The 18,068-nt window shown below is 38.7% G+C and overlaps 1 protein-coding gene across 1 annotated transcript; it reads left to right on the plus strand.

Moving 5' to 3' along the window:
• Nucleotides 1–1,027: 1,027 nt before the first annotated feature.
• LOC145577711 (uncharacterized) lies at nt 1,028–3,484 on the plus strand. Its single transcript, XM_081635176.1, has one exon. The coding sequence runs from the start codon at nt 1,028–1,030 to the stop codon at nt 3,482–3,484; it is 2,457 nt and encodes an 818-aa protein (XP_081491302.1).
• Nucleotides 3,485–18,068: the final 14,584 nt, after the last annotated feature.

The following is an 18,068-nucleotide window of genomic DNA, read 5'->3' on the forward strand; positions in this document are numbered from 1 at the left end:
AATCTAATTGAGAGCTGGAGAGATGTTCAGACATAAAAGAAGATTTGTGGGGTTTACTTGATGTGGGGTATTTGGCAGGACCGTAATCTGAAGATTTTTCAATGAAAATCTACCCCCAATTCAGTTCTTATTGCTCGGGTTCAGAGGTGGGTGGAGGAGAATGAGAATTACAAAAATGCAATTTACACCTCCCCTGCTGCTGCTTCTTCGAATTTGAGCCCTAAGACATGGGTGCCCCCGCCAAAAGGATGGACTAAGATCAATGCTGATGCTTCCTTGTCCGAAGAAGGATGGGTGGGGATTGGAGTGGTGGCTCGTGATTTCAGAGGTAAAGTGTTATTCTCTGCGTGTAGAAGATGGAAAGCTTGGTGGCAGATTGAAGTGGCTGAAGCTAAGGCAATTGTGTGGGCATTGAAACTGGGGAAGCAATTTCATTGTGAGAAGATCATTGTGGAGTCTGACTGTCAAGTGGTCACTAATCGTCTGAGCAAAGGAGTTTCCCACCTAACTGATTTGGATGCTGTACTCTGTGATGCGATGAAGTTCAGCACTGCTTTCGAGAGGGTCTGCTGGTCTCATGTGCTGCGAGGAGGGAACGAGGTGGCGCACAATCTAGCTAGATTTATCCCTTACAATGTAGAGCAGATTTGGGAGTATAATGTTCCTTAAGTCTCCCCTTTTGTACTCATGGACTCTCTCATTAATGAATAATAGTTCTTTGCTCTTCAAAAAAAAAAAAAAAAGTTTGTTATTCCTCTTAGCTGTAGAAGATGCTAGCAACTGATTATATATAGGAGTTTTGTAATAGAAGAAAGGAGGCGGAATATTGATTAAGATTGAGTTTGTTGGAGAGATTCCTTCCTCTCAAAAGAAGGAGAGTTGTATTGCATAATTTCACTGATTATCAATACATCATATCAATTAGCTACTTACATTTTCTGTGCTTGTGTGTGTGTGTGCCCTGTTTTCTGATCTGAGTCCCAGCAACTTGGTATCAGAGCAACCTCGATCCTCATCGGAGTGTAGGATGGCTCGCCTTACCCATGCTCAGCGCCTGGACTTGCTGGAACAGGAGATTGCTGGTGTTCCGGGTCGAGTTGCTGAAGAGATCGCATCAGCTTTGGCTTCATTTAAGGCTGATCTCACGAGTCAGTTTGCTGCTAGTTCGGAGAAGAATCGATCGGAGATTCGTTCGGAGAATCGAGGACCTGGTGTGAATGGACCTCCTTATCAGTGGGATAATCCATTCGCCGGAGCGCCACCGCAGCTGGGGGTTGGAGCTGGTGGTGTTCAAGGTTGTCAGTCGAACTGGAAGTTGAGGAAGCTGGATCTACCGATTTTTGATGGAACTAACCCCGATAGCTGGATTCTCAGGGCTGAGCGATTCTTCCACTTTTATCGGCTCAGCGAGGAAGATCGCCTAGAGGCGGCGGTGGTGGCTTTGGACGGCGATGCCCTGCTTTGGTATCAATGGGAGCATCGTCGCCACCCGCTACTGACTTGGGATTCTCTGAAGAAATTGCTCCTCCGCCAATTTCGCACCACCGCAACGGGAACGCTGCATGAGCAGTGGTTGGCTCACCAGCAAACCGGCACGGTGGCGGACTATCGGAGACGATTCATCAAATTATTAGCTCCACTCGAAGGTGTTCCAGAAGATATTGCTAAGGGGAAATATATAAACGGGTTGGAGGAAAGGATCCGCGTGGAGGTCCGGATCCTGGATCCGGTTACTTTGGATCAAGCCATGGATCTGTCAATGCGGGTTGAAGAGAAGATCCGGGTCAACCCGAAACCCAGATATGGTGGGAATCTTCCCACGTGGAAAACACCCTCCCCTATCCAACGTTCTTATCCTAACTCCTCTACCCAAAACACGAACCCACACCTAAACACGAACCCGAGCCCAAACACAAGCCCTAACCTAAGTTCGTCCACCCAGACCCACTCTAACCGCCTCACCTACCACCACAATAACACCGGAGGAATAAGGAGGTTGTCGGAGAAGGAGGTGCAGCACAAACGCGAACAAGGACTTTGTTTCCGATGTGATGAGAAGTGGAATTTGAATCATCGGTGCCGTCGCCGGGAACTTAGCGTTCTCCTGACTGTTGAGGAAGACGAGGATGATGGTGGCGCGTCAGGTGAACTTGCTATGGTGGAATTCACAGCTCCCTCATTCCCTATTTCCCCTGTTTCCCCTACTAGTCCTGTTCTTCCCGCAACTCCGATCTACCCCGCAACCCCTGCTTCTTCTCTCTCTCTTGACCCGCAACCAGGGGTCTCTCTCTGTTCCGTTATGGGCATAACTAGCCCTAAGACGATGCGATTAGTGGGCACCATCAACGAGGGCAAGGTGGTTGTGATGGTTGACCCAGGAGCTACGCACAACTTCATATCAACCACGGCAGCAACTCACTTGAAAATACCCATCTCCGATTCAAAGCAATTTGGGGTGACTTTGGGAACCGGAGAAACAGTTCAGGGAGAAGGAATAAGTAGAGGGGTATTATTGCAGTTACAGGGAATTTCCATTGTTGAGGATTTTCTCATCCTACCTCTTAGCAACTCGGATGTGATTTTAGGCATCCAATGGCTTGAGAAATTGGGCACAATTGCCTCAAATTGGAAGCACCAGACTCTTAAATTTCAAGTTGGGGGAGAAATGGTGACCCTCAAGGGAGAACCACATTTGTCTAGGACTTGCATTTCCCTAAAGGCCATGGTTAAGACCTTGCAAAGGGAAGGACATGGCATTTTGGTAGAGTTCAATCAGATGGATGGGCAGCAGGAGAGTGACACTTATGTTCCTGCCCCTCTCCGACCTCTCACTGACCAATTCCAGCAGGTGTTTCACATGCCTGAAGGGCTGCCTCCCACCAGAGACATTGAGCATGCCATAATCTTAAAGAATGGGACTGACCCCATTAGTGTTCGGCCGTATAGATATCCTCAGTACCAGAAGGATGAGATTGAGAAGTTGGTACAGGACATGCTCAAAGCTGGAATTATTCAACCTTCCTCTAGTGCCTACTCTAGCCCGGTTCTTCTCGTTAAAAAGAAAGACGGCTCGTGGAGGTTCTGTGTCGATTATAGAGCCTTAAATAAAGAGACAGTTCCCGATAAATTTCCCATCCCGGTGATCGATGAATTACTTGATGAACTCAATGGTGCTCGTGTGTTCACGAAGTTGGATCTCAAATCGGGATATCACCAAATTCGAGTTAAAACGGAGGATGTGCCCAAGACTGCCTTTCGCACTCATGAGGGACATTACGAATTTCTCGTAATGCCCTTTGGCCTCACCAATGCCCCTGCCACCTTTCAGTCTCTTATGAACGAGGTGTTAGACCTTTTCTCCGGAAGTTCGTGTTGGTTTTCTTTGACGATATACTCGTCTATAGTCAGTCCATGGATGAGCATTATCATCATTTGCAGCAGGTTCTGCAAACTTTGGCCTCACATCATCTCTATGCAAGTATGAAGAAATGTGAGATTGGGAAAGAAAAGGTGGTGTATCTTGGCCATGTCATTTCAGCAGGGGGTGTGGAGGTTGATGCCTCGAAAATTCATGCTATGGTGAATTGGCCTGTACCCTTGAATCTTAAAGACTTGCGTGGGTTCTTAGGCCTTACAGGCTATTACAGAAAGTTTATCCAGGGGTATGCTGAAATTGCCAGGCCCTTAACTGACCAGTTGCGCAAAGATTGTTGGGGGTGGACTGCTGAAGCTTCTCATGCATTTGAAGCTCTGAAATTAGCTATGACCAGAGCTCCTATTCTGGCCATGCCTAATTTTTCTTTGCTCTTTGTTATTGAAACTGATGCCTCAGGCTTCGGGTTGGGGGCAGTTTTGTTGCAAGGAATTCATCCAATAGCATATTACAGCAAGGTCTTGGGAGTTCATGCTAGAGCAAAGCCTATTTATGAAAAAGAGCTCATGGCAATTGTGTTTGCTATAGAGAAGTGGAGACATTAGTTGTTAGGAAGGCAATTCATAGTGCGCACTGACCAAAAGAGTTTGAGGTTCTTATTGGAACAAAGAGAAGTGGGGCATGCTTATCAAAAGTGGGTGAGCAAGCTTCTTGGTTATACTTTTGATATTCACTACAAGCCGGGCCCTACCAATCGGGTAGCCGATGCTCTATCAAGGCAACACCAACCAGAGGTGGAGTGTACCAACCTGGTGGCAGCTTGTGGGGTGAGTTGGGAGTATGTTAAGTCCTTCATTGACAAGGATTTGAGGCTGCTAAAACTGACTACTCAGTTACAAAAGGGAGGTTCTGCTCCAAAATGGTTTTCTGTTGAAAATGGGGTGCTTAGATACAAGGGAAGGATAGTAATTCCTGCCAATTCTGAGCTTTCAGCAAGGTTACTCAGAGAGTACCATGATTCACCAGTTGGAGGGCATGCTGGTGACTTGAAAACTTATCAGCGTTTGGCAGCCGAGTGGTATTGGTCAGGCATGAGGAGAGATGTTGCAAGTTATGTCAAACAATGCCATGTTTGTCAGCAAAGCAAGACCACGACTCTCTCTCCCTTAGGATTGCTTCAACCCTTGCCTATTCCGGACAAGGTGTGGGAAGACATATCCATGGACTTTGTGGAAGGTTTACCTAAGTCGGGAGGTTGGGATTCAATCTTAGTGGTGGTTGATCGCCTCACAAAATACGGCCACTTCATTCCATTAAAGCACCCTTTCACAGCTCAAGGAGTGGCTCATTGCTTCGTGAAGGAGGTTGTTAGACTCCATAGTGTCCCTTCTTCCATTGTCTCAGATCAAGACAAGGTGTTCTTGAGTGTTTTCTGGTCGGAGCTGTTCAAACTTCAGGGTACTCAGTTGCGTAGAAGCACTTCCTACCACCCCGAGACAGATGGGCAGACTGAGGTTCTTAACAAGGGAGTTGAGTCTTACCTACGTTGCTTTGTTAATGGTAAGCCTAAGTGCTGGGCATCTTGGCTGCCTTGGGCAAAATATTGGTATAATACAGCTTATCATACAGCCACACATTGCACTCCATTCAAGGCACTATATGGGAGGGACCCACCTCAGCTAGTGCGCTTCACCCCAGGGAGTACTTCTGTTTCTTCTGTTGAAGACCAGCTGCTGGAGAGAGATGCAATACTGGATGAACTGCAGTTTCACTTGGTTCAAGCTCAGTGCTACATGAAGCAGTATGAAGACAAGAGTAGAAGAGAGGGAGAATTTCAGGTGGGAGATATGGTGTATTTGAAATTACAGCCATATAGACAGCAATCTTTGGCAAAGAGGAGGAATGAGAAGCTATCTCCTAGGTTCTATGGGCCATTTACAGTGCTACAAAGGGTAGGGAAGGTGGCTTACAGGTTGCAGCTGCCTGACTCTGCCAGAATTCACCCCGTTTTTCACATTTCCCAGCTGAAAAGAGCTATTGGAACTGGATACTTCCCTTCACAGCTCCCATCTCAGCTTACTTCAGATTTGGTTCTTGATGTAGAACCTGAGGCAGTGCTGGGTGTGAGGACTTCTCAGCAAGCTACAGAAGTTTTAATCAAGTAGAAGGGATTGCAGGAGTTTGAGTCCACTTGGAAGCACTTTTCTGAGATTGATGCAAGGTTCCCCTCTTTCCACCTTGAGGACAAGGTGCAAGTTTGGGAAGGGGGTATTGCAAGGGGTCAGCCTAGGCCTTTGATCACATATGCTAGAAGGAAGCCCAAGAAGAATTCCCCAGCAACTTGATGCTGAGTTGGAAGAATTCTGTTATGAGTTTGTTATGAGGTTTAGGGTAATGTGGTAATTTTGGGAAATAAGTTTGTTATTCCTCTTAGCTGTAGAAGATGCTAGCAACTGATTATATATAGAAGTTTTGTAAGAGAAGAAAGGAGGCGGAATATTGATTAAGATTGAGTTTGTTGGAGAGATTCCTTCCTCTCAAAAGAAGGAGAGTTGTATTGCATAATTTCACTGATTATCAATACATCATATCAATTAGCTACTTACATTTTCTGTGCTTGTGTGTGTGTGTGCCCTGTTTTCTGATCTGAGTCCCAGCAAAAGCCAATATGGATGTTTAGCGAGCTTGCCTTGTTCTAGTGGTTAGAAATTGCCCCTTGTGATCTTGAGGTCATGACCCGTAAAATTAAGCTGCTGGGTGGGATACTCTTACCCTCCCCCAATCCTAACAGGCTGAAGACACATTTGATGATAGGGTCTGTCCCTGGCCTAGGCCTGATTTCACTACCAAGCAAAAAGTTAGTCACCTCTCTGCTTTGCAAGATTCCAATGCAAAATTCCCCCTCAGCTCCCTCTGTTGTTGTTGTAGGAGTTTATAGGTACTACGCAGCGGAAATAACATATATGAATCATATTCAATAGAGTACCTAATCCAAGGATCGCATGCATAACACACAAGACACATAATCATACCTTTGAAGCGTGAATTCCACGAAGCTATTCGACAGGCAAATCAGGGAGAGAATAGAGCCCCAAGTGTTGCTCCTCTACTTAGTCCACGAGATTCGAACGAGCCGTCCACCAATACTAGATTGGTCGAGTGATTGAGGAAAACCGCGATCACCACCTTTTCGGACAACCGACCACCGCACGAACCACCACCACCACGAGACACCACCGCGCCTAGGAGGAGGAGAAAGCCGTGAGAGAGGGAGTATGAGAGGGGGTTGGTTTCGTGTTTGCTAATTAGGGTTTGATCTAAATGATCAGTTAATTCCTTACTTGCAAACCTAGGCACCTAGTCTATTTATAATCTCATTATAATCAGACTAGGGCACGAAGCCCAATAGCCTCTCAAAGCCCCATATGGCCGGCCACCTAGAGTGATGAGGCCCATGATGGGCCTCGTCCTCTAATGCTCGATCTAGCCCCTTTGTGTGACCTTATAGGATCCGTCCAATTGGGCTTTGGCCTATTTTACTAGTTCAAAGATCGTTAGTACCTCTAGCTATGGCAAAACGACGACCCAAATGTCCGGACTTAATTATCTCCATAATTTGATCCAATTATATATCTAGTAATTGCACACGACGAAGACATAACTCCTTCAATCTCCCACTTGTCTAAGACAAGGGTGCAATATTCAAATTCCTTAAGTCAATGTATATGTCGATTTGATAATATGATTGCATCACATGTCGAGATCATATTAATCTACAAATCGTTTCTTGAAATCTGAGTTAGAATTACAAAACCAAATGATTACTGAGTAATGCATTTGAACGCGGCCACGTATTTTCTGAATTCTCCCTCTTCAAGCGGCCATGACACATTTCCTAATTTAATAGGTAGACTCTATCCAATCTTGTGGCAACCAAAGCTCCCACTCAACTCATGAAGTAACCGGGAAACATCCTTTATAATCTCCAGTTACGGCCAGACGTTTGAATGCACAATTAAAACATTCATTGAATGAGATCAATGTTCCACTCATGTCAAAGGAATCCACTAATATATACGGAAGCTCTATACTTGAACTTCAAAGTAGGTCAATAGTTCGATCATGCATCATTCATGCATATCCAAGTGATTAACCGAGCATCACTATGCCCCTATAGCCCATGAAACTGCGTTATCCAATCAATCTTACATGCTAGTCCATTTATTGAAATCATTTATGTCCATTTTAATGATTTCGAACTAGGAACTTAAATAATATATAAATTTTGTTCACCTGTGGGGTTTCATTCAAAAGGTCATCAACCTAGTGAGCCCATCAATTCATAATTATTTTGGACATTTTATTTAATTTCAAACCATAACTAAATAAGAGAAATAACAATTTCTATTTTAAACATAATTCTGCAAATTGATGTATTTTCTTATGTAATATGTTTTCACAAACATACACAACTTAAATTTACATAATTTGCTTCAATCCAAGACTTTAATATGACTTTCATACCTTTGTCTATGGAAGGGGTTTGGTGATTTCTCACTCATGATAAAACTTTGCAGAACGTGACCTTCCGCTGGTCAATGATCTCATAACTGAGGCGATATCTCATATCCATTTGTTTGGATTTGTGATGTGACACTGGCTCCTTTGTTCTTGCGCAAAGGTGACCCTTTAGTCATATGACTATCCGACTATAGCTTAATACACATATTCTGACATTGAGCATGCAATAGTGCTCTGCTTTGAACTCTTCAAGCTCACTGTACTTCTCCATATTGACAAAATTGTGCGTCTAGATCAAAATCTAGAGTCATCTTGCCTGTTTGGAAAGAACTTGCATTCGTAAAACTTTTGACAACTTGTTTATTTTTAACACCATAAACTAGAAAAATTCCTTTAGTGCTTCTCAAGTACTCAAGGATTTGTTCTTGGTAACTCTCCGTATGCTTATTCTGTATTTGCTTGAAACTTGCTACACATGCACAAGTCATATGTAACAACTTGTTTTGTACATTTCATGGCACATGTAATGGACCTTTTGCAAAAGCATAAGGTATATTACCTTTACAACTCAACTCTACTAGCCTTTAAAGGCATAGAGTTTCACTGAGTGTAAAACCATGAAGCATGGAGAAAATCCTCTCTTAGAGTCTTGCATCTTGAACTTGTCAAGAGTCTTATCAACATAAGTCTCTTGATTAGGTCCAGTCATCCTTCAAGATTCACTTGGTGGATTTTGATTCCAATATGTACTCAACATCTCCTAAGTCTCCCATATAGAAACAATCTTTCTAACCATTGCTTGACTTATTCAAGCATTGATATATCATTTCATATGAACTGTATGTCAACTACATACTAGACTAAGAAGACCAATTGCTCCCACTAAACTTCTTGTCTCTACAAGATTCCTTTTCATTCTTCCAAGGTAATCAAACTGTTTGATTTCCTAATGAATATTCCAACTCCTTAATGCTTACTTCAATCCATAAATGAATTTCTGAAGTTTGCAAAACTTTCTAGGAATTTCTGGAATTCAAAATCTTAAGTTGTATCATATACATCCCATCCATCAAGAACATTTCATGAAGGTGATTTTGATTTCCATAACTAGAAATAATCCGAATAGGCTTACATGACTAATAGGTTTGACCCTATTTGTAAGACTATCATGGACTAGCACATCTTTTCAGACATGAAGTCCATTCTGGATTTCTTGGCTTTAAGCCATTTCCTGAGTTGGCACTTGTCCAAAGCTTGCTTATAGGTATGGATTCCAACCATTCCAATAGAAAAATTTTAGAATCCACCTTATAATAGAATTGCAACAAACTGTTTGTTTCGATCCTAAGTAACCTACAATAGGTATGAGCGACAATAGAATTATTCTCTTCAACTCTTTGAAGCCTTTCATTCTAGTAGGACGATAGAAGTCTCGCTACTTGAATTAGCTTGCTTCGACACATGTTTTATCAAATTAGCTGATTTCATGCGCATTCGTCTCTAATGTAGTGTTATCTACATCCCTTTGTTGCTCGTCTCGAATCTCATCGAGATCTAACTTTACTCCCACTTGGCTTTGTAGGAAGACATTTCTTTCTATATAAAGACACTATCGCGAGCAACAAACATTTTGTTTTTACGCGATTGTAGGAATAATACCTCTGATTTAGGGTTTATTATGTCATCTTTGTAAACATTTTACATAAATTTCATATTCCCTCAATCCTGTTTAGAAAAGATTACTTTGGAACATTTCCATCCTTTCTACTGCTTTGGTGAAGTTTTTGTTTAGTATATTTGCAATGCATACCCTCAATCCTCAAGTTGTTGTTCCAATGCATATCCTCAAACGATATTTGTAAATCATCAAATCTTGGATCGAACCATGGCAAGCAAAGTTTGATTCCTGCTTTATACATACATGTTAATTTAATGTTCCTGGATTGTGAACTAATTCAACAATTCCTTTAGATGATCATTTGTTTCGAGTTAAATATTTGTTACAACAATCATATTGTGGTGCTAAATTGTTTATCTCAAACTTGATTTTACATTTCATTTTGGAATTTTGAACATTTCAATGATTCCAACTTTTATTTCATTAAGTAATTATCGACATATTTACTTAAATCGTTAATAAAAGCAATGAAATAGTTAAATCTCTTGCTAATTTTGAATTTATGGTACACTCACATCATATGTTTGTGTTCCAAAAGGTCATTTTAGCTCTTTTACCCTTGGTCATTTTATCAAGCATGACTTCTAATTCTCAAGTGATTCATAATCATATAAGAGTAAGAGTCCATCCATAACTTTGGATGTGCAAATGGTTTATGTGACCTAACCTTACTTATTATAAGTAAGTTTACTTTGAATCATCTAATTTTACTTTTGTGATCTACTTATATCAATGTCATAAAACCAAAATTAACTCATATCTAGCAAAATGAAAACAATTTATTACCTTGGTCATGGATCAACATTTGTCCAAGCCAAGTAAAAACAAATCAGTATTCAAAACAAGAAACTGAAATATTGTCTCATCAAAACTGGAAATAGTTCTAAATGTCATGATAAACTAATCAGAAAATAAAACTATGAAGCTATCTCTGGCCACTTAAATACTCCTAGTGCACCTTCAAGCTCCATCTCCATGCTAGATTCACTTGTTTGCAGTTCCTGCGCAACATCATAATGTTAAGCTCTGCAACTTGGTATCACATACCTTAGTGAAAGTTAAAATGTTTATAACATGATACCTGAGGTTGATGCTCCATTCTTCTTCTTGAGGAAATCAAGGTATTTCTGGCAATTGCGTTTCCAATGCCCCTTCTTCTTGCAGTAAAAGCATTCACTCTCACTTGCAACTTTGGGTTTTGGATTCGCCTTAGGCTTTTCAGGAGCCTTGGCAACTTGCTTGCCTTTGCTCTTGGCACTAGCCTTTTGCCCCTTCTTCTTGAACCCCTTTCCCTTTTGAATCATAAGAACTTCTTTCTTAGGTTCCTTAGGGATTTGTTTCTCAGCACTAACCAGCATTGCATGCAATTGATTCATAATCTTTGCATTCGCAGTCATGTTAAAGTTCATGATAAACTGGTTGAAACTTTCTGGAAGTGAGTGGAGAATGATGTCTGTTGCCAAATCATCACTAATTGGGTACCCCAGTTTCTCCATACTTTGAATTAGGCCGATCATTTTGAAAACATGATCATGAACTGTGGCACCCTTCTCCATCCTACAATCCAGAATCTCACGATGAAGCTCATACCTTTCAACTCTAGCTTGTTTCTTAAACAAAGCTTTGAGCTCTTCCATGATTGAGTAGGCATCCTGGTCCTCAAAACGCTTTTGAAGACTAGGTTCCATGGTAGCAATCATTAAGCAAGTGATAGGCATAGCTTTGTCATGAGCTTCCTTGTGCCTCTTAACATCTGCCGCAGTTGGATTTTCTGGCAGAGGTCCTGGTAATGGGGTATCAATGACATCCTCCTTACCTTCAGATTTCAGAACAAGCCTTAGCATTCTTTCCCAGTTGGAAAAGTTTTCCCCTGTCAACCTATCCTTCTCAAGGAATGGTCGTAAATTGTAAACGTTGTTGTCATTGTTATTACGGCTACCCATCAAGGCAAAGTTTAAAATTATGTTTAATAAAATTAAAGTACCATAAAACATTCATTTGGTAACTTTAAAACACTTTATTCAATAATTAAATGATCCCAATTGAATTTTAAGTGATTCCAAGATCCTTTATTTGTGCAATAATTGACCGGACTGAGGCCCTGCCATCAACCATTACATTTTCAAGGTGAGTAAACTCTTTACTGATTACAACTCTTGTAATTCTTGGTTGAATAATTAACCATCACATGTTTAATTATTACCCTTAGCTTCAAGGTTCTAAACTGATCTTTAGGTAACCTTGTTGAATATAACCAATTAAAAGTGTAGAACGTGATCTACCCCCACTTCCCCAAGATATATTATGACGCTCTGCTGAGGCCGACCCATCACAAACGATCAAGGTTTTCGTCGGGTTTTTAATTGAAAAAGCTGCATCAATATTACTGGGATCTAGATTTATTATGTTGTGATTATTTAGTGAACTCTAGCGCATCATCAATCAACATAAATAAACCTAAACATGCATAATCTACTAATGCAATAAAATATGACATAGTATGGCCCCTTAGTCCTAAGAAAACTAGAAATGAACAATACTCCCACTTGAATCATCATGGATCTTCATCCACCTTGCTCCTTTGGGCCTTCACTTCATGGGCTTCTTTTGGGCTAACACCATTTAAATAACTATTCTATTTACATTAAATAAAAGTTATGAAAATACTCAACGGTACGCAGACCGTATTTAGACTACAAAAATACATCACGATACGCAGATCGTATTTAAGAATCTATGGGCCATACTAGTCTATATATATAGCAATATAATATCATATATTAGAAAAGTGCCATATAATAATTCACTCAACATGCTTGTCTAAACTACAACATCGAATGTTCATAATAAAGTCAACGCATTTCCTAAAATATCTTATATTTTAATCATAATTAGATAATATCATATATTATTCATGACGGTTCATAAAATATCATATATTTAATTTAGTCATGAGATAGAATCAAATCATATTTTAATCTAGAAAGATAAATCATATTTAATCTTCCATGATTATCCTAACTAATTTAGGAGATTCTATCCTAATTACTAGCCAATCAAATAATTTTAAAATCAATTACATCCTAATCTAATTATGGGATAATCACATTATTTAAATCAATTATTATCCTTTTGGAATATGCTCAGAATATCCTAGTCAATTTTATCCTTAATTAACCACTTTAATTTAGGATAATTATCAAAATAACAAACTAAATATGGATAATATCAAATATAACAACTTTTGAATATTTGATTTTATCCTAAAATAAAAGATTTTATCAAATAAAACCAACTTTATCTTTTAAAATAAAAGATCATATTTTGAAAATATTTGAACTTATCCAAAATAAAACCAATTTTATCCCAAAATAATTCGTAATTATCCTGAAATAAATTTTTAAAACAGAATTATTTTTTTTTTTTGAAAAACCGCAACCACCAACGCCGGCCACCGTGGTTGGCTAGCCGAAGCTAGCCACGGTGGCTGGCTGCCGTGACAGCAGCCACTGCCGCAAGGGCAGCAGCGTGGCAGCTGCTACTGCTGGGGTGCAGGCCACCGTGCGTGGCCAGCCAAGGCTAGCCACGGTGGCTGGCTGCCTTGCAGCAGCCACTGCCGCGCAAGGCAGCAGCACCCCAAGCTGGCAGCCGTGCAACGGTTGCACGCTGCTGCCCACAGCCACCCTAGACCGCCGCCCTCCCTTCCCCTCCCTCTTGGACGCCACCTGGTCGGCAGCCGCCGTGGCTGCGCCACCCAGCCGCGGTTGGCGGCCAAAATAAAATAATTTTTTTTTATTTTCAATTTAATTAAAATAACATTTATCCTAATTGAATTAAATTAGTCCATAAGATTTAAAATTAAATCATATTCAATTTTAAAATTAGGGTTCATCATAAAATTAATCCCAATTTAATTCTAACTTTTAAAATTAAATCTATGATCATACATAAAACATTTTTATGCATGAATCAAACCAATTAAAATTATGAAACATAAAACAATTCGAATTAAAACAAAATCAAGCACAAAAATCATATTTTAGAGCTATAAATTTCGAAATTATTCGAAAATTAGGGTTAGGGTGTTCGAAAAATTCGAACATGTTAGGGCATAAATCGGTCCTCTTCATGGCTATTTGAGCATAATTAAATCGCATTTAATCTATTCCAAAAGTTTAATCACATTAATTATAATAATCGAACCATAATTAAATTAATTTCTCCCTCTTAATTGATTATAAAATTAACGTGGACATCAAATAATCGTATTATTATGATCTAGCGCGTTAATGCAAGAGGCTAACTGATACCACTGTAGGAGTTTATAGGTACTACGCAGCGGAAATAACATATATGAATCATATTCAATAGAGTACCTAATCCAAGGATCGCATGCATAACACACAAGACACATAATCATACCTTTGAAGCGTGAATTCCACGAAGCTATTCGACAGGCAAATCAGGGAGAGAATAGAGCCCCAAGTGTTGCTCCTCTACTTAGTCCACGAGATTCGAACGAGCCGTCCACCAATACTAGATTGGTCGAGTGATTGAGGAAAACCGCGATCACCACCTTTTCGGACAACCGACCACCGCACGAACCACCATCACCACGAGACACCACCGCGCCTAGGAGGAGGAGAGAGCCGTGAGAGAGGGAGTATGAGAGGGGGTTGGTTTCGTGTTTGCTAATTAGGGTTTGATCTAAATGATCAGTTAATTCCTTACTTGCAAACCTAGGCACCTAGTCTATTTATAATCTCATTATAATCAGACTAGGGCACGAAGCCCAATAGCCTCTCAAAGCCCCATATGGCCGGCCACCTAGAGTGATGAGGCCCATGATGGGGGCCTCGTCCTCTAATGCTCGATCTAGCCCCTTTGTGTGACCTTATAGGATCCGTCCAATTGGGCTTTGGCCTATTTTACTAGTCCAAAGATCGTTAGTACCTCTAGCTATGGCAAAACGATGACCCAAATGTCCGGACTTAATTATCTCCATAATTTGATCCAACTATATATCTAGTAATTGCACACGACGAAGACATAACTCCTTCAGTTGTTGCTATGGTGCTGCCACTTTCTCCTGCCGCCACTGCTCATGGCTCATCATTGCCACCACCCTTCCTCCATTTCATCTACCTTCCGAACCCTCCCTATCACCACCCCTTTTGCAGTGTCGCTGTCTTAGATATGAAATAATTGTTAAATAACATGTTCAAAGTATTAAACCTTTGCTAAGTAAGAGGAAGCATGCATTAAATATTTCTGTTTTGCGTCATTTTTTTATTTTAGTGTACGTAACTTTGAGGATTGCTACATCCATAAAGTTAACATTGATGGACATACACATGTACAGTGCATGTCTTAGATCACCTCTTATACAAATATACACTAGTACGGAGTATTCATTTTTAACGGCCAAACTTTTTCATGATAAATGATTACTGTCACAATGTGGCTTGTGAGAGCTTTTAGAAAAAGTTTGTGCAAATCTAGCCTTGAATATCCTAGGATGTAATAATAAAAATTTGTACATATTAATGAGGGTATATATGTAAATACAATTTTTAAAGGGTAAATTTGACATCACATTATTCATAAGAGTAATCTTATACAGTACTTTTTATAAAGTAGGGATACCAACTTCTTCCATTTCTAAATACATGTAATAATTTGTTTCGCAAATGAAATACTCATTCTATCCTTAAAATAAAAGTGTTATTTATCTTTTGCACACGCTTTTAGGATGGTGAATAAAAAAAAGATTACGGAGTTTCTTAGACTTTTCTTTGAGTTTTTTTTCAAGTATATTTTAATTTACCAGCAGTTGTGGATTAATTGACTTAAGTCCAAACAAACCCTCAAATCATTTTGGGACCAAGTCTTTGTTGTTGTTGTTTACTAGGGGTGAAATTAGTAAATTTTAAAATCGAACAGAACCACAAATCAAACCAATTATGGGTTCGTTTGGCATCGCTGTGGTTTTCAGTTTTTTGGTTTTTTGTTTTTCAAAATAATGTCATATATGTCATATAATGAATAAAAAATTAGTTAAACTTGTTAAAGTCGTGATAATTTTGAAAACTGACAACAAAAAAGTGAAAACTCCTTTTTTTTGTTTCCTGTTTTTGGTTTTTGTTTTCAAAAAAACAAAAAATAATGTCAAACACGCTCTTAATAATGCGGTTTGGTTTTTTAGTTGATATGATCTGGTGTGGTTGAGAAATAAAAAAAATTGGTTTCGGTTTTAGGATTTGAAAACTAAAAGCTTAACCAAAATATAGGCCCATATCTAAACTATAACCCTATCTAATTTTCAACTCTACTATATAAGGCCAAAAACAAGTTATGTTGAGTCATGCTCCAAAAAAGTTACAAATTAAAGCTAAAAAAAAAAAAAATTTACGGTATTGTTTGGTTTTTGTTTTGAAAACTGAATAAAAAACGGTGTGGTTTGGTTTGGACAGAATAATAATATAGTTCGGCGTGGTTTGAAAAATTTCAAACCGAATTAATATGATTTGGTTTGAATTTGGACTATAAACTATACCGCAAACCAAACTTATAAGTGAAGCCCAAAATCAGGGTGTATTGAACATTTTTTAACATTGATGGACCATTCACACCTTAACTAAATTAATTACTTTCTTCAAACAAACAAACAAAACAAAAAAAAAATTAATTGAGCCTGTCAATGTGATTATGATAAATTTACAAGTCACCTTAATTGATAACAGCAACAGTATGGTATGGATTCTGTTAGGCTAGACAGGTGCGTGAGATGTTACATAAATCAAACGACTCAAGAGGAGAATGGCTATATGATTGTTTTGCGTGATATTGGAGAAAATAATACAAGTATGGATTTTGTGAAAGTAGTCTTTTGACAAAAATCCACATCTAAATGGACATAAATTCATAATCAATATGTGACTATGACCTTATAATAAAATCAACACAAGTGACTTTTAATTAATTAAGTTCTCCTTCATTTAAAAACATCACACATCCTCTTAATTAATACAAGTACTTTTTGACAATAACATATCATTAGTGCGTTCATGACTCGATGAATCTTAATATGCCTCTTATTCATCCTTACCTTTTTGTTTATATGCACTTTGAAGCTCAAATTAGTAACCTATCTTTATCAAAAACTCCGTACTTCATTTAAATGACTACTAGTAACTTAATTCACACAATATTAAAGACATTCATAATTATCAACTAAGTTATGATCGCTATATGTATATTTTAACTGTGTTCTTTATATACGAGTACATATTAGATGATCTACATAATAAATTTAGTCAAAATTAGTGAAAAAAAAAACTAAATTCCTGATGTCAACCACATTTATGAGCAGCCCTAAATAACAATCTTGTATACAAAAAAGGTGGAGAGACTCAACTACAATCAGCTTCATGCATGCTAACTCAGCAACAAAACAACAAACTTACAACCACCTTCCATTTACCAAGGCTTCATTCACAACCACATGTTTTTATGTAAGTGTACGAATATTACAATTAAACACATAGCTAATCAAACTCTAAGACTAAGGGCATGTTCTCATTGATTGAAATGGACTGAACTGAACTGAACTGAACTTATTAGAGCTGAACTGAACTGAACTGAAGTGAACTGAATATTTTATGAGAAAAGGAAATTATGAGCTGAACTGAATTTATTAAAGCTGAACTGAACTGAATATAATCTAATGAGAACAGGACCTAAAATGATGCAAATACATAACGAAAAGAATTATACTCTGTCTCAAATTATTTGCATCATTCTTATAATATACTGTCTCAAATCACATAGCTTGTAATCTTTCCTTTATATAAAGGTCATAAATCCTCAATTTTTCATTATCTTCTTGCTCAATGTGAGATCAATTTACTACTTTCACTAAACTATGAGCGTGTTTCCTGGTACCTTTTAATGGCTTGATTTATTTAAACCAGTACTTAGTAAAAAAAATAAAAAATAAAAAAAAATAAAAAAAAGTGGGGTTACTTCATTAATTTAAAAAAAAAAAAACAATTAAAGTGTCTAAAATCATTTGCTAGTTAAAATGTTGCGGTAAAGTTGAGATCAAAGGGAGTTGACTTTAGTAAACTAGATCAATTAATAATAAGAGAATTAAAGTTATACTGCAATTGTTTTTACTCTGTAATTCACAAAATACTCTTTATTACTTCTTTGTTTTAGGTGCTAAACAGGTGCTAAACTTTCCCTAATACATAATTTTAGAAAGTTAGTTTGAAATAGTAGAGTTATCTATTACTATAGCAATTCACAATTTTAATAAGTTACGTTATCATAACCAAGCAAAGTTTAAGTTATTTGGTAAGATTCTTAACTTAAATCGGCTTAAAGGTGTAGGAGTTTCAAATTTTACCAAGTCAAGATACTTGAAGTTGGGGATCCCCTTATATCCCCCCCTACTTTCAAATATCTGGCCCCAAATACTTGATCAAATGGATT

This window comes from Chenopodium album, chromosome 14, assembly GCF_948465745.1.
Source record: "Chenopodium album chromosome 14, dcCheAlbu1.1, whole genome shotgun sequence".
NCBI lineage: Eukaryota > Viridiplantae > Streptophyta > Magnoliopsida > Caryophyllales > Amaranthaceae > Chenopodium > Chenopodium album.

Excerpts from the sequence above, each read along its gene's own strand:
- LOC145577711 (XM_081635176.1), top strand. The coding sequence starts at position 1,028 with ATGGCTCGCCTTACCCATGCTCAGCGCCTGGACTTGCTGGAACAGGAG.